At 54.0% G+C, this 21382-nt stretch overlaps 2 protein-coding genes across 3 annotated transcripts in view; both read right to left on the reverse strand.

The window, feature by feature from the left end:
* Eml1 (EMAP like 1) overlaps positions 1 to 6913 on the reverse strand; it is a 168434-nt gene extending 161521 nt beyond the window's left edge. The window contains exon 1 of the mRNA XM_041633159.1: positions 6837 to 6913. Within this exon, the coding sequence (XP_041489093.1) occupies positions 6837 to 6864 (28 nt within the window). The 5' untranslated portion in view covers positions 6865 to 6913. The remainder of the gene's footprint in view (positions 1 to 6836) is intronic.
* A 7874-nt stretch (positions 6914 to 14787) lies between these two features.
* The window catches only part of LOC121434402 (cholesterol 24-hydroxylase), a 28028-nt gene continuing 21433 nt past the window's right edge, over positions 14788 to 21382 (reverse strand). The window contains exons 10-15 of one of the 2 annotated variants that reach the window (XM_041633309.1): positions 21210 to 21282; positions 19134 to 19218; positions 18508 to 18618; positions 16428 to 16516; positions 15799 to 15865; positions 14788 to 15526 (exon numbers count right to left, since the gene is read on the reverse strand). In XM_041633309.1, coding sequence (XP_041489243.1) covers positions 15356 to 15526; positions 15799 to 15865; positions 16428 to 16516; positions 18508 to 18618; positions 19134 to 19218; positions 21210 to 21282 — 596 coding nt within the window. In that variant the 3' untranslated portion in view covers positions 14788 to 15355. The remainder of the gene's footprint in view (positions 15527 to 15798; positions 15866 to 16427; positions 16517 to 18507; positions 18619 to 19133; positions 19219 to 21209; positions 21283 to 21382) is intronic. The other variant, XM_041633310.1, reaches the window with a different exon arrangement.

Here is a 21382-nt window from a genome sequence, read left to right on the forward strand (position 1 = left end):
AAGATTGCCAGGCAAAAAATCGGGATCTTAAGGGTGGGGTGGGAGGGGGGTAAGGGGAGATGGGGAGAGAAAAGTGAGAAGGGTAGGATGGGGAGAACTTGGGGCAACGGGATGATTGGGATAAAGGAAGGTTGGATAGGGGAGCAGGGAAGCACATATCTTAATTAAGGGAGCCATCTTAGGGTTGGGAAGAGACTTGGACCTAGAGGGGCTTCCAGGTGCCCAAGGCGAGGTCCCCAGTTAGTTCCTGGGGCAGCTGAAGATAGGGAACCTGAAATGATCCTATCCTATAGCCATACTGATGAATATTTTGCATATCACCATAGAACCTTCATCTGGCGATGGATGGAGATAGAGACAGAGACCCACACTGGAGCCCTGGACTGAGCTCCCAAAGTCCCAATGAGGAACAGAAGGAGGGAGAAGATGAGCAAGGAAGTCAGGACCAAGAGGGGTGCACCCACCCACTGAGACAGTGGGGCTGATCTATTGGGAGCTCACCAAGGCCAGCTGGATTGTGACTGAAAAAGCAGGGAATAAAACCAGACTCTCTGAATATGGCGGACAATGAGGGCTGCTGAGAAGCCAAGGACAATGGCACTGGGTTTTGATCCTACTACATGTTCTGGCTTTGTGGGAGCCTAGCCAGTTTGGATGTTCACCTTCCTAGACCAGGATGGAGGGGGGAGGACTTTGGACTTTCCACAGGGCAGGGAACCCTGACTGCTCTTCAGACTTGAGAGGGAGGGGGAGAGGAGCGGGGGGAGGGGGAGAAGAGGGGGGGGGACGGGGAGAGGATGGGGGGAGTAGTGGGAGGCTGGGAGGAGGCGGAAATTTTTTTTTCTCAATAAAAAAAAAAGAATAGCAAAACAAATTGAAGAAATGGGTAATCAAGATGTAAGAATTAGCCAGTAAGAAGCTAGAGCTAATGGGCCAGGCAGTGTTTAAATGAATACAATTTGTGTGTTTTTATTTCAGGGCATAAGCTAGCCAGGCGGCCAGGAGCCGGGCTGTGGGAAGAGGCCCGCAGCTCCCTCTACAAAGATCTGTCACTCAAATTGGTTTAATAAAATGCTGATTGGCCAGTAGTCAGGCAGGAAGTATAGGAGAGGTGACCATGCTAAGGATGATGGGAAGGAGAAGAGTAGAGTCAGGAGTCACCAGTCAGATGCAGAGGGAGCAGGAGATGAATGTGCCATGCTAATAAATGTACCACCATGTGGCAGAGCATAAATAAGAAATATGGGCTAATTTAAATGTAAGAGTTAGCTAGTGATAAGTCTGAGCTATCAACCAAGCATTTACACTTAATATTAAGCCTCAGCATGTCTATTTAGGAGCTGCTGGAGGGACATAAACTTCTATTTACAGGGAAGGTCCTAACAAGTCAGACCCTCTTCCCATGTCTGATGATAGACTGGTTTTGAACAGGAAGAGGGGTGGCAAGAGCACTCAGCACAATGCTAAGGATGATGGGACCTGTCAGAGAGAGCAGCCGGAGAGTAGCTCACAGTGCCAATCCTGGCTGACTCATCTGATCTTTCTCTCTTGGGCTCACTTTTCCCCATGCATAGCACGGGGACTGTGAGCTGGAAGTATAGTACGAACCATAAGGGACAGTAAATGGGAGTGACCACACAGGGCTTCTACCTACCTGTACCTGCTCTGCCCCACACCCAGCCTTTCTTGTGATGCAGCTCAGTGATACTCAGGTTAATCCCTTCACGCCAGCTTCATCTGCGTGCTTGCCACATCTGTAGGTACATTTGAAAGAAGGCCACCAACTGCTCTTCCAGACTCCACGTGTACAGGGAACTGAAAGGCGATCTCTCACGGAATCTCCACAACACCCCAAGGTCACAGTGTCCCCTCCCCCTCCCAGATGAAACTAAGATGTCCTGCTGGGTCCTCCCTGGTCTCTTGACCTCCACTATCTTTCTCCAGTGCCTCCGTCCATAGAATCTTAACAACCCAGGCCCCTCCTTGGCTCCAGAGTTTTCACTGATTCCTTACCTATAGAATGAAGCCCGAATGCAGTTGTATTACTAGAAAGGGAGACATCAGACAGTCCTCAACTCCAGAAGGCAAGCAGCCTGGAGCGGAGCCTCAGGGCCCAGAGACCCCTCCAAGAACAGTGTTCCAGAGAGGTATGAGGTTTGGATTCTTTTTGTTTTGTTTTTGAGACAGGGTTTTTCTGTGTAACAATTCTGGCTGTCCTGGAACTAGCTCTGTAGATCATGCTGACCTCGAACTCACAGAGATCCTCCTGCCTCTGCCTCCACATGCCTTTAATCCCCACGGTTTGAATCTTGAATGTCCCTTAGAGGCCCATATGCTGACGACCTGGCCTCTGGTCTGTAGCACTATCAGCAGATGGTGGAAATCCTAGGAAGTGGGACCCAGCGGGAGGCAGTTCAGTCACTGGAGCATGCTCTGGGAGATGCTGCCAGGACCCTGTCCCCTCCTCTTTCTCCCTCAGCTTCCTGGCTACTGTGAGGTCAGCCACTCTGCCACCATGTGTCCCACCATAATGCCCTGCCTGCCACAGGCCCGAGCCACAGTGCTCAGTGATTACTTATAATCCTACAGTGAAGGCAAATTGGCCCTTTCCTCCTTGTGATGTAAGAGTCTTGGGCACTCTGTCACTGTCACAGAAGGCAGATGGATAGTGTTGGGTTCATCTCCTCCTGAGATGCTCACAAGGCTCTGAGGCAGGCTGTCAATCAGCCAGTCAGCAGGCAGGGAAGACAGAACCCAGGCTGCTTTGCTGTCACTGAGTCTTTTGGATCCTGAGATCATGTCACTCCTCTTGCTGTCCTGGGGCCAGCATGCTGGTGTACCTTGAGATATCCAAGGCAGAGAGCGTGGCTCAGACCATCAGAGGAACCCAGGCTACCTCAGTCCTTTTCTGGAACCAGTGGCCTGAGATCACCGTGTTCCAGGGTCACTCCTGGGTCCTCTCTGCCCCTTTCACAGGTTTGCCTGCCCCAAACCAGGGCAGGGACAGCTGTCAGGCCTGTCCTCGAAGGTCTGCACAGCTGTGGTCTGGGACAGCATGGATGGGGGGATTCAGTGCCTCCTAGGAGACACTGAAGCCAGAGCCAGTGTTAGCTAGGATAAGGAGAGGAGGTGGGGCTGCCTTGGTGCCTGCTGAGGAACCAGCATGAGGCCCTGGGAGAAAGGAGTTGGGTCTCCTATATGCCTAGACAAACCAAGTGAGCCTTGGATGCCCCCATCCCCGCCCCAGGGTCTTGGGAAGATATCTCTGAATTGAGGCAGAGAGCCAAGTACTTCAAGAAATAAGTATCTGGGGAGCCTGTGAGGATGTCAGGGGCCCTCTTAGCTGGATCTCTTGACAAAGGAGTGTGAAGCGGGGTGATGTTAATAGAAGAACAACCCTCCCTCCATGACAGGATCAAGAACAAGTATTTCTAGCTGGGCGCAGTGGCACAGGCCTCTAATCCCAGCACTTCTGAGACTGGGAGGTGGATCTCTGTTCAAGACTATCCTGGTCTACAAAGCAAGTTCCAGGACAGCCAGACAGAGAAACCCTGTCACAGACAAACAAAAGAGCAGCCATTTCTCAAGGTAAGAATGGACTGACTGCAGTGGACTTGGCAGAAGTTACATAGGAGGAAGCAAAAGTTCACCCAGCAATCAGACACATACTCAGTTATATACTCAGTTATACCTCACCCCACCTCCATATACTGTCCCCTCCCCTCCTCCGTGGACTCAGTCATGCCCCCACCATATACTCACTTTTGACCACCCCCTGCATACTCAGTTATGGTTACACACACACACACACACACACACACACACACACACACACCATGCTCTCTAGTAGGACAAATGTTCACTCTTCAGGTAAATGACTTGCCCAAGGCAATGAGTAGTAGGGCGGGGATTTGAACCCTGCGCTGGTCTGACTGCATTCACGAATGTCTGATAACACAGTAGGCTGTTCTTAATGCTCAGAGTTGACCAGACCCATCATTTCCCTTCCTAAACACAGAACCGACAGCCCAGGGCCAGGCTACTCCTTCCTACTGAAAGGGACTGGATGTTGTAAGGCCCACACAGGAATGCTGGGATGTGTGAAATAGTCCCTTCAGGACCAGTCTGTCCAGAAGGTGCTAATACAGACCCAGTGAGGGAGGCAGCAAGTCCTCATTTTACCAATGACGAAACTAAGGCTTTGCCAGGCCAAGTGATGCATCCAAGTCACCCCTGTACCCCGGAAGTAGAGTCTAGTCTAAAATGCAGGCATGGAAAAGGCCATGCCTTTGGTGGGCCGGGCAGTTCCTGCTATAAATACAATGCTGACTCCTAGGTAACCTTAGCCTCCCCCAGGCTTGCCCGCCCAGGCAGAAGGCCATAAATCGCAGAGTCTGCACCGCCTGCTGTGCTCCCCTCTCCACGGAATTTTCCGGATGCCCTAACAAGGTACCACATTTTTTAAAACAGGCTCCAGATAATTGGAGGCAGTGTTGAGCTACTTAGCTATCTCTGAAAAAAAGGGGGCTGTTGCTGAAGCCAGGGTGAGATTCCTGGAATAAGGAAGGACCTTACCTGGGTACTGAGCAAAGAAAACGGGGAGGGAGGAGCTTGGTTTAGGTTTCTGCTAGACCCTCTAGCAGTCGGGTGACCTTGGGTGTGCCATCTGCCCCTGGATTTCTGTTTTCTTCGCCCTACGGTGGAGCTGATGTCCCTCACCTCCAGACAGTAAACAGCGTGTCCAAAATGGCCAGGACTAGGAAGGTGTCCTGGTCCCTTCAGCTTATTTCCTGACTATCCAGCCCCCACACAGCCAACTTTGCATTCCTTTATTCCTACCGCAGCATGAAGAGGAGAGAGCCCCTTCATTGGCCCCTTTGAGTAGATGAGCAAACCAGGGAGCAGTGACGGAGGACTAGAGCGTTGATACTACTGTCACCGTCCCTGAAACTGGTCAGGGACAACAGGGAGATCCCACTGCAGCTTCCTGGCTCTGTTGCTGGAGGCAGGAGTCACAGAGAAACCTGAATGTCAGACACGTATTCAAGGCGATCCATTCCTACACAGAGCCTCCTATGCCGCACCCACCGGCCAGTTTGGTTTGCTGTTGTCTGGGTGAAAGGTGTCTCTTGTGTTTTTTTATTGTTTTGTTTTTTTAAACAGGGTCTCTCTATGAAGCTGACGATGGCCTCAAACTTTAAATCCTCCTGCCTCAGCCTCCCTAGCAGGACATGTTTATATTCTTAGACAAGGCACTGTGTCAAACCTATGTAGGGAGGACAAAGACCATCATGTTGTGTTTTACGGGAGAATGGCACTTAGAACGTGCCCAGGGCCTCTGCTGAGCCAGGGCAAAGTGAACCAGCACCGACCCCAGCTCCAGGCCCCAACCCAATGCCCCTCTCCTAGTCAAGGACAAGACAGAGAGGACACGCTGGCCCCCAGGCCCAACACGCATGTCCACTCAGTGCCACGCCATTGCCCTGGCAGGCTAAATATTGTCTTTGCCTTCCTGAAATACTCTACCTACGGGTGGCTTTACAAACTGCTAAAACGAGGGCTGTGTCCCGGGAGCAGGGAGAGCTATTCCGGGTTTGTGTCAGGTGTGGGGCCTGGCCAGCCAGAGACTGCTGCTGGCTGCTCCCCAGGCACCGGGGGGCCTCCACGGCCATAGCAGCAACGCTTGGCAGCCAGCTCTGCTGGCGCCCAATGGAAGCAGGCGAGGTCAAGTCGCTTTTGTCAGCGTCTCTCTCCCAACACATATGCATACACAGAGCCAGGCCCAGACTGTCCATCAGATATCACAGTGCCTTCTGGGACAGCCTGGCATGCCTGTGAATGCCCAAGAATCACCAAGGTGAGGTTTTAGGATAGTCTCTATGGGCCAGAGCCGAGCACCAAGGACGCAACCATGGGGAGATGCCCAGCCTGTGTGTGCCTCTGAGCACCTGCCCTCAGTGCCCTTTTACCCTGTCTCAAAGGAGCTGCTGTACTACCCATGGCACACCGGGCATCAGCAGCTACTTTTGTACATTACCGTCATTTTCACACACTGTGAGTCAGGTACCTAACCACATTCCAATTGACACCTACGGACACTGAAGCTCAGAGAAATCAAACCACTTGATCGACGTCACACAACCTAGAGATCAGAGCCTGGGCCACTTCCTCCAGAGCCCCACAGTAAACACTGGTGATTCTGTTCTCCACACCCACCCTTCTCCAGCCTAGTTCAAGGAAAATATCACAGTTTGCCCACTATTTGAGGCAATCCCCACCGCATATCAGGGCATGTGAGGAAGACCCAGAATCTGACTGCATCTCCTCTTGCCTGTATCCCTAGCCACCTCCAGCCCAGAGGGTTTGGAGGTCTCAGCAAGCTGGTCTCAAGCTGGTGCAGGGATCCTGGACATCCCAGTGGGCTCAGGATCCCAGGAAACCTCCCAGAACCTATGTAATCACTCCAGATTAATGTGACATGCCTTCCCTTGCAGATGGTGTCAGAGGCCATGCACCCTGTACCCACTTTGAAGTCCAGTCCTCTAGCTTGAGTCCCTCACCCTGTGGCCAGCGCTGCCCCTTTTCTAGGCTGACAGTCTGAGAATCTGTTAGAGGCGCAGCTTCCTGCTAAAGCCTACTAGGAAATCAGGGGGTGCGGCCAGGACTGAAACTCAAACTGCCTACGCTGGGCTGCAGCTCCCGGGTGTCAAGCTAGGAGGAAAGGGTCCCCACCTCACTGGTGCCTGCAGCCCGTGGGGGGCCGGGTGCCCTTGGTGACTGGAGACCTTGCCTTTGCAACCGGAGCTATGGCCGGTAAATATAGCTCTGCCACTCACCAGCTGAGGGGCCCTCGCCGTCCGACATGGTGGGGAAGATGGGCAGCCAGCTGGCCACCAGCCTGCAGAGACACTCAGAGCCCTCAACAGCCGTCACCCACCCAGTCTGGCTCGGGACTGCTCCGTGTCCAGCTCCTAGGCAGTGTCCTGCCTCAGCCAGCCTGGCCACCCCCCCATGTTGGGCTGGGCAGATAAGAGCGTGCTCCCGGTGCCAGGAACCTGTGCGATTGGTGGATAATTCTAGGCACTGCCCTCCCCTGCCTGGGGCCTCTCCTCAGCAGCCCCGGAATGTTGCTTGAGAAGCCATTGCACCCCTGGATGCTGGATCAGTCCCCGGAACCCCAGCTCTGGAGATTGTGGAATGCCTATTCCCTCCCTCCTGGTAGTTGGTCCCACCTACTAAGTCAGGACCATTTATGGGCATTTAGTGCAGAGGATAACAGGGGATGCTGCCGGAGAGTGCACGCTGGTACCAGCAGAGCATGGCCACACTTGTCATTTCATCCTGCTTCCCAGACAGCCACATCAGGTCCACGTCACAGACAGGGTTAAGTGACCCTGAAGGGAAATCAGCCCTCTAGGGGTGTAACCGGGATCTGGAGCCAGGCTGTCTGTCTCCAAGGCATAGGAAGCCTTGCTTTTGTTCAGCCAAGAGCACCTACACTTCTGAACACGCACAGGGTGCTTTCTGCTCCACACGTGGGGAGCTGCGTGAAGACGGGAAGTGGGGTGACTTCTGTGCTCGCATGGGAAACACAGTTGAGAGAACACACTGCTACAAGCACTTAGTATGTGTTTGCTATATGCTTGACTAAGAGTCAACTCAGTTCTCTCCTGGTTACCAAAAAGTAGTGGGAAGTTCTGGTGTTGGGCTAGGGCTCCCAGAGGCATCACCCTGGGGCCTGGGGTTATTCCAGGTGTGAGACACACAGGAAGGAAAAAGGGGCTAAGGGCGGATCTGGGAATAAACTCAGAGAGACCCGGAACACTTTCACTCTCTCTGTGGAAGAGTTGTCTGGCTACGACATCCATTCCAGGAATGTGAGCTAGCAAGTGCAGTTGCCAGCAGGAGAGTGGCAGGGGTCTCCAGCACAGGCTGAAAATGATGGTACTGTCCAGGCAGGAAACACATTTTCTTGTGGAGGTATGCATTCAAGGCAGGAGAAGCCAGATGAACTTCCTGGAGGAGGAGCCAGATACTGGTGCTAAAGGACCAAAGCACCTCTGACAAACAGTTCCAGGGCCTCCTGGCAACTCTTGTATGGGTGCTGAGGCCTTTCCTAACTCAAAGACCAGAGGACTGGGGTTACTCCGTTTCAAAGGAAGTCCTTCCCAGGAAAAGCGAGGAAGTAGAGCTACAGGGTCACAGCTGATGCTCACCCCAGCACTGCCCCACTGGTTCACAGAGACTAGCAAGAGAATTCAGACCTGGTCTCCAGGTATGGTCCATACTTTTCCCTGCACCAGGTATTTCCAATTTTTCCCTTCTGTCCTCCTATTCTTGTTTAACAGCCCACAGGCAGCTCAGGGGCTCTTGCCCTGAGCCTCCACTGCCCCTGAATACCACTGTGACTTAGCCTCTCTGTGGTCAGTCCCCAGTCTTCACCGTGTCCATTCCTCGGCCTCTCTGTGGTCAGTCCCCAGTCTTCACCGTGTCCATTCCTCGGCCTCTCTGTGGTCAGTCCCCATTCTTCACCGTGTCCATTCCTCGGCCTCTCTGTGGTCAGTCCCCAGTCTTCACTGTGTCCATTCCTCGGCCTCTCTGTGGTCAGTCCCCAGTCTTCACTGTGTCCATTTCTCGGCTATCCCTTGTTGCTTTGGTGGGTAATGAGCTCATTGCTGTTGGAAGTACATAAGCAAAGCTGCACAGCCTGGTTAGACACAAAGGAAGTTCAAGTATCAGGTGGGGTTGGAGTATATGGAGTTGGAGACCCTCGAGGGTGACTAGCTCCCACTCTGGCCGGGGACTTCTCCAGTTTTAACGCTGAATGTTCTGCCTGTCTCCTGAGAATGTCCTCAGCCCCAGAAAACCAGAACTGATGGCCACACTGGGTCTCTCCCACTAAGGCCTTAATTTTAAGTGATAAAAGAGAAAGCAAACCCAGACCCCCTGGGACTGCCTCCAAAACCCTGGAGTCTCCATCTCCTCCATCCTGCATGTCTCTCCTTCCTCCTTGACCCTGGTGCCAGGTCAAAACTACTTAGTGCTTGCTGAATAGGGTGGGTGCTGGGGAGAAGTCGGAGTAGGACCCTAGGACAGCACCTCACCTCCCAGCGGGAGGAACGCTGCCTTTGGGGTGTGGTGGTTTGAATGAGAATGCCTCCCCCTGCATAGGCTTATATATTTGAATACGTGGTCCCCAGTTGGTGGCACTGTTTGGGAAGAATTAGTAGACATGCCTTATTAGAGGAGATGTGTCACTGGTTTGAAGGTTTCCAAAGCCCATGTCATTACCAGCATCTCTCTCTGTCTCGCCTTGTGATGGTGGGTTAAGATGTGAGCTCAGTCACCGTTCCGGTGCTCTCCCTGCCTGTGGCCATGCTCCCTCCCCTAGTGGTCATGGACTCTAAGCCTCTGCAACCATGAGACCCAAAATAGATGCTTTCTTTTATAAGTCGCCTTGATTATGGTGTTTGATCACAACCACAGAAAAGAAATGAAGACAGAGGGTAAGGGCAGTGGGATAGAAGGGTGTTGGCATGATGCTGGAGAGTCAGACCCGCTCAGAACCTGTGGCCTTGGGCTATGGTGCCCCTCTCTGTTTCTGTTCTTCCACACTAGGAAGCTAGGGGGCAGAAGAGTCCCAAGAGTCCCTGGATGCCCAGCCTCAGGTCTCACCTCCTGCAGTAACTGTTCTGGGATCCTGGGACAGGTTCATTTCACAGGGCACACTTTAGGGCAGAACAGTCCAGTGACTCACTGCGAGGCCCAGGAGACCGCCACAGCTGCAAGGCCCAGGAGACTGCCACAGCTGCAAGGCTCAGGAGACCGCCACAGCTGCAAGGCCCAGGCTGCAAGGCCCGGGAGACCGCCACAGCTGCAAGGCCCAGGCTGCAAGGCCCAGGAGACCGCCACAGCTACAGCCAGGGTGTCAGTGTGGCATGCCCTAGTGTGGGGCAAATGGTGGGACTTAGGGTGGAGAAGCCACAGAAATGCTCACTCTTGGCCCTGGAAGGCAGCCTTCAGTCAGGGCCAGGGCTGGAAGGAGTCTGGCAGCACACAAACCAGGACAGTCTCCAGCTCTACGAGGGCCTTGGGATGACTGGATAAGCCTGGGCCCAACCTTCATATCCTCCCTGGAGGGGGCGGCCCAAATGCCACAAGGAGCTTCTGCCTCCTTCCCTGGAGCCATCCCACCCAGAGAGACAGCCCAGTGTCGGTTCCTGTGTGCAGGCCACTTCCCTTTCCTGTCCTTGGCCCCAAGTCCCTTCCTGTTCTCTTTATTGTAGGAACATGTGTTAGGAGAAAACAAACAACAACTTGATTCTCTTGTCCTTGAGATCATAACAGCAGCGAATGAGCCCATTGCATGTATGAGAATTTGTGGGCATGTGTATATGCATGTATATATGCATGTGTTTGGTAGTGGGCATGTGGAGTGTATATGTGACAATGTGGACATGTGCTCCCATGTGAGCGTGTACATATGTACATACATTTGCCTTCCATGCATACATGTGTACGTGTCTGTGAGGCAAGCATGTGCACACGGGCTATAAGGCTTCTGTCAGCTTATGCTGAAGATGGTTTATCTCCAGCTCACCAGCAACCCGGAACCAATTCCAACAACTACTGGTGAGGTCAGAGCACGATGGCCACTACCAAGGCCCTAACCAGGCCTGTGTGCAGTCGCCTAAGGACCCTAGCTGCTGCATGTGGAGGAAATGACCAGGTCATCTAGGAAATGACCAGAGGTAGGGATGTGCAGAAGGGCCTAGCATATGAAAGAGCTCATGGCACCCCAAGAATGGCGAGAGACCAGCAGGTGTGACGGGAGATGTTGGCAAGAGTTGGGCCTTTAAAAGAGTTGGGGAAGGGAGGGTCACTGCTCACTGGACACCAGTGACGCCCAGCCCCGAGCCTGCCATGGGTGACATGGTCACAGAGGAAGCCCACTTCCTACCTCTCTCCCTCTGCTGCACTCACTTTCTCCAGGTCATCTGACCTGGCCTTGGGTGGCCAGCATCCCCTCTTTGCAGGAGGCATGCTTCTCTCTTAACCCTGGGTGGGAGAGCATACAGCCTCCCCTGGACCTCAGTGGGCAGATCTACACTCAACAGAACTGTGCTTCCTGCCAGGTAACCTTGGGGAAGAGGCCTGACCTCTGAATGTGGGCTGAGCATGGACGGAAGGCTGCTTGGCCAAGGTTTAGCCTGGGAGGTGTGTCTCACATGTTCCACCAACTCAGACTAGAACAGACACTTCCTCTAGCTATGGTAAAGTCAGACACACCGAGCTGCACACAGCCTGAGACACATACACATGAACACACACATACACATACATGGAGACTCACATACATCTTATATACAAAGAGGAAACTATTGGAATATACAGAGACAGTGAGAAACCCAAGCAGACACAAATGTGTACTCATGGGGCTTATACACACATAGGTTCACATACATAGGATTTACATATATGAGATTCATACACAACTATAGGAAGCATATGCATATGGAAAATACACAAGCATCCATGTGTGTGCATGTGTGTGCACACACACATATACACACCTGTGTGCTCCAGCACAGTTTTGAAAATTAACTCCATACACCCAGCAAGCACCCTTGGCCCATCCCAGGCACCTACGTAAAACACTCCATGAGCAGCCTCTAGACCAGGAGAGAGGCCAGAAAGGACAGTTCAGCTGCTGGAGTATCCCTGGGTGGGAGGAGGAGCAGACTGTGGGTTCCTCAGGTCAAAGCCCTGCATCTGGCTTAGGGCTCTAAGAACCACACTTGTGGTGACAGCAGGAAAGGCTCATGGGAAGGCTTCCCACCCTTGGGCCTGCAACAGGGGCAAGGCTGGTGGACACTGAGGCCCCCACACTGCCTTGGGCCCTGTGACAGGGAAAACCCCTTTAAGTTGTGTCCATAGGACTGGGGCCTCACTCACATTCCAGGAAGGCTGAATCCAAACCATGCCATTGTAAGTAGTGCTCAACAGGCCACGAAGGCCACCTCTACTGATGCCCTTCCCGGGGTCCTTCACACAGAGACAGGCCCTTGCCTGGTACAAGGGCCAGCAGAGGACTGATCACAAACTCTGTTCTTGAGCTAAAACCCAGCCAACTTCTGAGGAAGGAGTGAGAAGCAGAAATGGGTCCTTTGACTCCCACCCATCCCCATCCAAGATAAACTAAGGACCTGGCTAGCCACCTGGGTGGACAAGATACTCCTGCTACAGTTGCCCCCCACTCTTAGACCTGCCAAACCCCCTTTTGAGGGAGCTAGGAACTGAACCCAGCAAAGTAGTTACTACCCCATGAGCCAGCACCCAGTGGAATCCCCACTCTCTCAGAGGATCCGAATGCACACCTTACCCCTGGCAGTGAGAATTCCCAGCATGCCTCCTGCTGGGGTAGCCACTGCTTGGGAACCGGAGCAACCCACTGTTAAAGGGTCTCAAGGTGGAGGGGAAGGCAGAGTATAATCTGTCTGCCTGAGTGTGAATACTGGACACTTCTTGTCAGGGGAGAATATAGATTCAGAACTCATGTCCCCCCATATTCTTGTGCCCAAGTTCACAAGGGAGGGACCTTTCAGAAAAAGTCATCATTGCCTAGAGGCAGGCAAGGAGGCAGCAACACTCCAGAGCCCCTGAGGATGGCATCTCAAGCCACACAGAGTCTGGACTCAGGCCCCTCCCATTTGTGATTTCTGACCCAGGATCCCATCTGTGGCCCGTGAGTTCCAGCTGGCTCTTGACCTAAGGTTTTCCCCTTTCCAGCACCCCATAGTCCAAGTCCATCTCTTGGAAAGATACTGAAAATGGAGGGCCAGGTTGTTGGCCAGCAGGACAGCAGCCTGGCGCCTCCCAATCCAAGCCCTGAGCAGACTGTGGAAGGTACAGAGCAGCACCCTGTCATAGTGGGCGAGCAGGCCATGCCAGAGCTGCTCCAGGGTGGCCCCGTGTGGCTTCTCTGGGAACTGCAAGTCTTTCAGAAGCCTGCCCTTCCCTATGGGGAGCAAGCAATAAAGTTGTGTAAGTGCCAACGGGCCAGGGATTCTCCATTCTCCCGCTCCGTGTCGCGCTCCACCCCATGTGAGAACTCGCCTAACTGCTCCACCAGCCCAGAGGTGTGAGTCCTGATGTCTGTCCTTCCTTTTGGATGAGGAAACTGGAGTCCAAGCTCCAAAACCAGTGACTGGTGGGGTTAGGATTTGACCTCTTGTGGTCTGAGGCCCCGCCCCTCACAGACAGCCCACTGTGTGGTAGGGAGTGGCTCAGGAGGTCTGGGCAGGGCATCAACCCTACAGGGGGTGGCAGGGGGCCGGTCCTGTCCTCTATCTCTCCATCCACAGAGATCTAACTCAGGCCTACAGTGTGTGCCAGGAGAGTGTGTCCTGACTCCATATGACTGTGACCCTGACTTTTCCATTTCCTGTCTCCTGGGAGGATTTGAGGCAACAAAGATGTGAAGACTCAGATTCAGCAATTACCAATCCATAACCAGAAGATACTAACACAGGTGATTTGACGCTTCTGGAAAGATCTGATCCTCCAGGTGGGGCCAGGTTGTGCCCCTACAGAGACCTGTGACCCTCTCAGGTAGGTGATGAGGGAGGTGCTTTCCTGTGGGGTCATGGCTGGCATGCATGGGGCAGGCAGTTGGCAGACTTCAGAGGTGCCCTGGGCAGGGTGGAGAAGTCGTGGTAGGACTGAGGAGAGAAAGAGTACCCTGTGACATGCCTAGGGACAAGGCTGGTGGGGACAGTGAGAAGTCAGGGATGGTTTTGCCTGTGCAGGCCTGGCTCTTCTCAGTGAGCAGTGATTTTGGTCAGGGTGCGGGAAAGAGAGAGGCGGGAGAGGATTACAACAGGAGCCTGACCTGCAGTTCCAGATGTGTTCCCAGTCCCCTGCTGAGACCAAAGCTCTCTAATCCCTCAGAAGCTGAGGCCGAAGTCCTCCTGCAGGACAACCTGGGCTGGGGCAGGGACAGTCCAGGAACCCAGGCACACACTCCTATTTCCAGTGTACCCCAAGTCCCAGCTGTACAGAGCAAATCACTGTCTTCCTTAGCCTTGGCCTCTTCTGTCCCTTGAAAACCTTCTGAGGGGCACCCTTAAGACTGCCAAGGACTACAGGAGGTCACATACAAGAAAGACCCTCACTGGTCTATACCTCCCCAGGGCACTTGATGGGTGAAGGCAGTTTGCTCCCAGTGGAGGAGGAGAAGCTCGGACCATTCCCCCTTGGCTGGCCTAGAGCACATGACCTTCCAGGCAGCCTATAATAGGAAGGGCTTCCTCTACTTTGAGATCTGACATGCTCCCAAACACCAGGGTTGCCCAGAGCCTCCTCTGGCTAGGTCAGTAGGTACAGCACTGTGCCCACAGGTGTCAGCAGGTGTCAGCAGGTATGGATGTCAATCCCAACCACAAGCACCAGTCCCATACACACCCCTCTCAATCAAGTTCTCAAGGCCAGGACCCCTCCTGTAATCCCAGAGTCACTCAGCACCCTGCTGCACAGACTCTACCCATAGGGAGCTGGTTCCTGCTACAGCAGGGCCCTTCTGGGAACAGGCAGGCTTCTTGCACAGTGGTATTGCCTGGGCCCTTCTGGGAAAAGGCAGGCTTCTTGCACAGTGGTATTGCCTGGGCCTCTCTAGGGCCGTAAGCAGGCAGCTTCCAGAGCTGTGCCCGCCCCCAAGGAGCAACCTCATCACCCCATCCTGCATCCAGAAGAAAGGAGAACACTGTGGCCTGGGCGGCCATTCATTCATGCAGTCAACACACATTTATTGGGCATCAACTCGGTTCCAGACCCTAGTTAGCAACAGGGGTCTCAGAGGCAAAGTGCACACAGACCCTGCCCCGTGGCACTCACAGCCTGGCAGGGCAGCTGGTCACATGAGCAGACATTCACAATACAGTGTGGTCAGTGTGTTAGAGGTAGCACAAGTGACCGAGGGAGCACAGAGGAGGGACCCTGGCCCGGCCGTGGGTAGCAAGGAGGGCTTCCTGGGGGATGTGTCACTTGAAGATTTTAGGGAGTGAGCAAGAGTTAGGGTGTCTCTTTTGAGGATGTGGCCAGTGCAGAAGTTCAGAGGTTCAGGAGAAACGATGGTGGGTGGTGGCAGTGGCTGGGAGTCAGGCGAGCCCACCAGAAAGGCTGAAGAGCCAGCAGATGACAGGAAGCACTGGGGGTGTGAAGCAGGCGAGGGTACAGGGCCCGCCAGGAGCCATCATGGAAGGCGGCAGAAGAAGGGTCAGGGGTGCCAGTGAGTGGCCATGGGCAGCAATGGGGACCAGTGAGGCCCTGGCCCAAGGAGTCTGAGCCTACCTGGGGCTCAGCAGGGTGGGGGTGGGGGTGCAGGCTGCCAGCCCCGGGGCCTCAGGGTGCACAGCACTGGGTCCAGTGGCTTGAGGGTAGCCTGCTCTTGCAGCCCAAAGCGTTGCCCAGGCACCAGCCGGAACTCAAGCCTCTGAAGCAGCTTGGCCATGACGACCTTTACCTCCATCTGTGGGGGGGGGGGGGGAGGTAGGGCATGGAAAGGAGGGAAGGAGAAGGAGGGAAGGAGGAGGGAGGTGGTAGTAAGAAAGTGAGAGATAGGGAAGCAGAGGAGACACGGGGAAGGAGGACAGAGGGGGAGAAAGAGGTAGGGGAGAAACAGAAGCATAGGCTCTCCTTCCCTTCTCCTGTCAGGCATGCTCAGCTCCACCCCCAGCCCCCACAGCATGGTCCCCACCCTGCAGTTTTTTCTTGGAGGCCCCAGGCCCTCCACCTCCTTACCTGAGCAAACTGCTGACCGATGCAGGAGCGGTGACCCAGGGAGAAGGGGAAGTAGGTGAATCGTGGCCTGCAGGGGAGAGGCCCTTCAGGATCAGTACAAGAAGCAGGGTGTCCACACAACTGTCCCCTCCTACCACTAGGCTGGGGCCAGGAGCAGAGCCATCCTCAGGAAACTGCTGAGCTCTGCCCCGGGGATGACAGTTAGTGTTAATCAACTTGGCAGAACTAGAGGTTGGGAGGAAGCCTGCCCAGTAAAGGATTATCTTGATTGCATTAGTGGGAAGCCCCGCCTGCTGTCTGCGGCACCATTCTTTGGGCAGGGCATCCTGGGAAGATGGAGAGAGTAGGCAAGCTCCGACACAAACATGCCCTATCCTCTCTGCTTCTGTGCTGGCTCTGCCACCTGCTAGCCGCTCAAATCTTTCCCCCTTAAGTCAATTTTGTCAGAGTATTTATCACGGCAACAGAAAAGAAACTTGAGACAGCAAGTGGCCCAATGTCCCTGAGCTGTGATGTCCCCGACAACCCCCTCCCGGGATTCTGGAGGAATGGATTCTGTGGGTGCAGGTGGCTCAGTCCAGAAGCCTTCTCCCACAGACCTCATCATGGCAGCTCACAGAGGGACTTACTTGGGTGCTCCAGGGCTGAAGCGGTCGGGGTTGAAGGTCAGTGGGTCTTCAAAGTAGGTGTCCATCCTCCCCATGACATAGGTGCTGAACTGCCGGGCAAAGGGGCTGGTGTCTCTGGTTCCCAGGGTGTTCCCCTTGCACCTCCCATCCCACTGAAGCACCCCCCTCGGTTGATGTGGCACACAGCCCCTTTCTACCTATTTAGATAGGTGTGACATTCCACTGCCCCCCTGGAAAACCTCAAAGAGGAAGAGAGGGGACACTGTGATATAACCATTACCATCAGGGTGTTGAACCACCCCATGCCTGGCACAGCCCTGTGGCAGCCACAGTGACCCCTGTGGTACAGATAACAGGCTCAGACGCTTACCTGAAGACACCCAGCAACTAAGTGGCCACACACTGAGGCCCGGTGCTGAGAGGCACCTTCCTCCTGACCCCTGGAGGCTGACCCCTCCTTCACCTCAGGCTCACTTCAGCCTTCAGAACAAAAGCTGGGGAAGCTGCAGCCCCACCACCTTCACCTGAACTCATGGTGCCTCCTGGGAGAGCTGGTTCACCCCACACCCTGGGTCTTCAAGAGCTATGCGTCTAGCCCCAGAAAAGCAAGGTGTCCCCTAAATGGGCTATGGGCATGGGCCATGCTGGGCCTGCCCACCTCACTTCCCCGTAGAACAGCAGCCTGGAGCTGAGCTGTGAAAGGGCGTGGCAGAATGAGGCAAGGGAGAGGAGCCGGGGATCACGATGAGCCAGGGGTATTTTCTGGGCATTATCCCACACAGGAATGGATTGACTTCGCACCTGACACCCAATACTAGGTAGGCAAAGATGATCAGGCTCACAGGAACCTGAGGCTAAGGCAGGGGTCTCCAGGAAGCTGGGGTGGGGCCTCCTCTCTATGTCAAAGCCTTGCATGCAGCCTCATCTGGCTTTGCTGCTCATTCCATCCCTGCTCACTAACGGCTCTTCTGAGCCCATGGCTATCTCTCTTAGCCCTGGCGGGGACAGCCTCATGAGCACTGAGTGGGCACACCCACTCAGGATCTACCCACATCCACAGGCAGATCGAGGCAGTGGCAAGTGCTAAGCTGAGTACAGCGATCATTCCTGGGGTGGACAAGGGGCATGCAGAGATGGGTGAGGGGGTTGGGGGTCAAGGGGTATACAGAGATGGGTGAGGGGGTTGGGGGCCAAGGGGCATGCAGAGATGGGTTAGGAGGTTGGGGGTCAAGGGGCATGCAGAGATGGGTGAGGGGTTGGGGGTCAAGGGGCATGCAGAGATGGGTGAGGGGTTGGGGGGCACTGCACACAATGAGCCCAGTGAGCAAGTGAAGTACACACAACAGAACTGCACACAGTTCAGTCGGATGCTACAGGCCGAGGGCAGGAGGAGCCACAGGGAGGAGAAGAGCTAAGAAAATGGGGCGGGGGACTCAAAAACTGGGGAGATTGTCCAGAGGTTAAAGCACTTGCTATGTAAGCATGAGGGCCAGAGTTTGGAGCCCAAGACCATCTTAAAATGCCAGGTGAGCATGGCTGCCCTGTTGCAGCTCCAGCCTCAGAAGGCAGAGGCAAAATCTCCAGAGCAAGCTGGCCAGAGAGACTAGCCACATCTGCAAGCTTTGGGTTTGGCTGAGAGACCCTGACTCAGTGAGTAAGGTGGAAAGGGACTGAGAACGATGGTTCTTGACGTCAACCTCCAGCTTCCACATTCATGAGCATCCACATGTGTGCATACATCTCACATCCATGCGTGTACACATGCACATGCATACACACACACACACACACACACACACACACACACACACAGTCACGGATGACCCCAAGAGCATTCCAGATTTCTCTCCTGCCAGCTCTGGGGGCCCAGGAAAGTGACTAAGCCTCACTGCATGTGGAACACTTCCTTTCTAGACCTGTCTGCTGGACACGTGAAGGGGGAAGAGGACCTGGCAGGGTCATAGGGACAGTAAGGCAAATACAGGGCAGCCAGGAAAGTGGGTGTCATAACAGTAACAGACCCATGGCTATCCTGAACTCAGAGAGAGTCCCACATTGGCCACCCTGGGAACCCACGCACCAGGAGAGGAGTGTTCCCGGGGACTCTGACCCCATCGATCAGGGTCTCCTCCTCCAGCAGGCGAAAGGTGCCCCATGCTGGTGGGTACAGCCTCAGAGACTCTTTGAGGACCTACAGAGGACATGCAAGAAAAGAATGCAGGAGCCTAGGAGATCCCAAGGCCAGGAGCAGTGTGCTCTGTCCCCATCCCATTCCCACTAACACACACCCCGTCCCAGGACGGCCCAGATTCCTAGAATATTACCCTTGCCGTCACTCTTGTGATCAAAGGGCAAGCTGAGGCCCAAAGGAGAAGGACACAGGGGCAGTACTGTGGCCAGAAGGCAGGGCCCCTCTCCTCCCAGAGAATAACTGCCTAGGGCAGGGAGCCCTGGACTTGGCTGAACTGGAGCGGCCTGCTGAGCCAGCTCCAAGGGAAAAAGCTTTGGAACCAGCCTTGCCTGGAGGTCCAATTTCAGTCCTGGTTGCTAAAGGGTCACTTTCCACAACTGGCTGAATACTTGGGGGTGGGAGGACCTCTCCATCCTGCTGCTGAATCCAATGGAGCTTGGGCTCCAAGGAGGACCCTGTTGGCACTAGGTCAACTCCCCACATCTACCCAGAGGCAGCTCGCCCACATTGCACACCTGGGACAGGTACTGCAATCTTCCCAGATCCTCATAGTCCAGGTGCCTCTTGGAACCGACAACTTCATCCACCTCGGCTTGCAGCCTACCAGGTAAGACAGAGAAATTCGCCTCTGGGAGAGAAACCTTTGGCCTTTAAAGCAGAACTTTAAAGCAACAGGTGGAAAGGAGATCAAAGAGCAGGGCATGGGCTCCCAGCAGCACACACTGCCTGCCCCTTGGGAAAGGCAGCTACATCCAGCCCTGGGTCCTTAAACGATCCACTGCTGTTGTTGCTCAGAAGCAGCCTTGGGAAGGAACATACCCCACACAGCCCTTTACAGAGGATGCCCCTCAGAGTGGACTGACAGCAGCTGCAGCCAGAGACAACGGCAAGAACGGCCCAGGGAGGCTGCAGCCTTAGATGGATCTGGACCACTTCACACCCATCAAGACAGCAGTGAAAATAAATACATAAAATTTCAAGACCTGAAAATAACAAATAACGTGGAGCCAAGGATGAGCTGGGAAGTGGGTGTAGCATGGGTGAGGACAAAAGCTGTGTAGCTACCATGGAAAGCAGGGTGATAGCTCCCCACAAAATTAAAATCAGAATTACCTGTGGTAATTCTACCTCAGGGCATAAACCCACAAGCTCTGGAGGAGGTAACTGAAGAAGCAGCTGCATGCCCATGGTCACTGCAGCCAGTGGGCAGCAGACAAGACAGAAGCTGCCCGGATGTCACCCTGCCCAGAGAAGCCAAGCTCCCTCTACCCCATGATGGAGCCAGAGCTAGACTTCCAAAAACAAGGAAGGTAATTTTAAGCTGGGCTCCAACACGCATGCGCCTTGAGGACTCCATGCTGAGTTAACATAACGCAGGCACAAACAGACACACGCTGTCTGATGCTCCTTTTGCCGGACACCTAGATGGGTCAGCACCCTGAAGGCTGGGAAAGTGCAGCTGCTTTACGGGGGCAGAGATTTGAGGTGGGGACAGAAAAGGGCCCTGGAATCAGGTGGTGGCCAGGCTTGCACCACAGTGTCAGTGCACTTGGTGTCCTTGGACATTGAGTTTAAAAATAGTTCAAATGTGACACATTTTCCCAGTATCTGGGATGGAACCTGGGCATTGCGTATGCTAGGAAGTGCTCTGCCACTAGCAACCCCCAGTCTGCCTCAAAGTGCAGATTTCTAGTATATCTATACACACATGTGTTAATGCATATATATTTGTTTAAAATCCAATAAGTGATCTTTTTAGTATTTTGTATTGGTGTTTTGCCTGAATGTTTGTCTATAGAGCACATGCATGCAATGCCTGTGGATACCAGGAGAGGGTCCTGGGTCCCTGGAACTTGAGTTACAAATGGTTCTAAGTCACCATGTGGGTGCTGAAAATCAAACCTGGTTCCTCTGAAAGAGCAGCCAGAACTCTTAACCACTAAGCCATCTCTCCAGCCCCCAATAAGCTATATTATACCCTCACGCCATCTGTCACTTCTACCCTTTGTGCTAGGATCACCAATGCTTATAACAGGTTTGTTCCCCTTCCCAGGAGTTCCTACAGCACCTTGCATGGCCATGGGCTCTGAGTTTGGCTCTGTCTGCTCTCTGACACTCTTGAAGCCAGCTAAGATCTGACCAGCTCAGGCACTACATCCCACCCTTCCCCCACTACCCTCCTTGGTCATGCCACCTTTAGGGCTGCTGGTCAGCCACAGCTGAGATGCTCTGTGCACGATGGGAGGAATGGGCCCACAGTTCTTGTCAGCCTAAAGCTCTTGATCTCTTGGCAAACAAAGACTCAGAACCAACAGTCCCTGGAGGAAATATTGCTGAGCTAGAGCAGTGGGGGGGGATCAATTGGGGTGGAGGGGCAGGGTGTATCCTAGATGGCTTTTCTGGAGGAGTGTGGGCATGTTCTCCAGGAGAAAGCAGAAAGTAAGGCCTGTAGGACAGGAAACAAATATGAAGGTCCTGGGGGAAAGGGAAGCAAAGCCCACTGGAGGGTTCCAGCCATGGCATGTGGGGACAGGGAGCCCTTGAAAAGACATCAGAAGAGCCCTTTACCACTTCCGATGGCAGCTTCATACCTTGCCACGATCTCTGGCTGGCGAGACAGCTCCATCACCGTGAATGCCAGGTGGTTGGCAGAAGTCTCATGACCTAAGGAGGAAGGAGAGTCACTGCTCTAGGTAAAGCTATAGGGGTTTCCCACTCCCTGCCTGTGAGCCCAGGTTCTTGGGAGCAGCCTTCCTCCCACAGC

The sequence above is a fragment of the Microtus oregoni genome, unplaced genomic scaffold (genome assembly GCF_018167655.1).
Source record: "Microtus oregoni isolate MIOR12 unplaced genomic scaffold, Mior012 000043F_ref0000047, whole genome shotgun sequence".
Taxonomy (NCBI): domain Eukaryota; kingdom Metazoa; phylum Chordata; class Mammalia; order Rodentia; family Cricetidae; genus Microtus; species Microtus oregoni.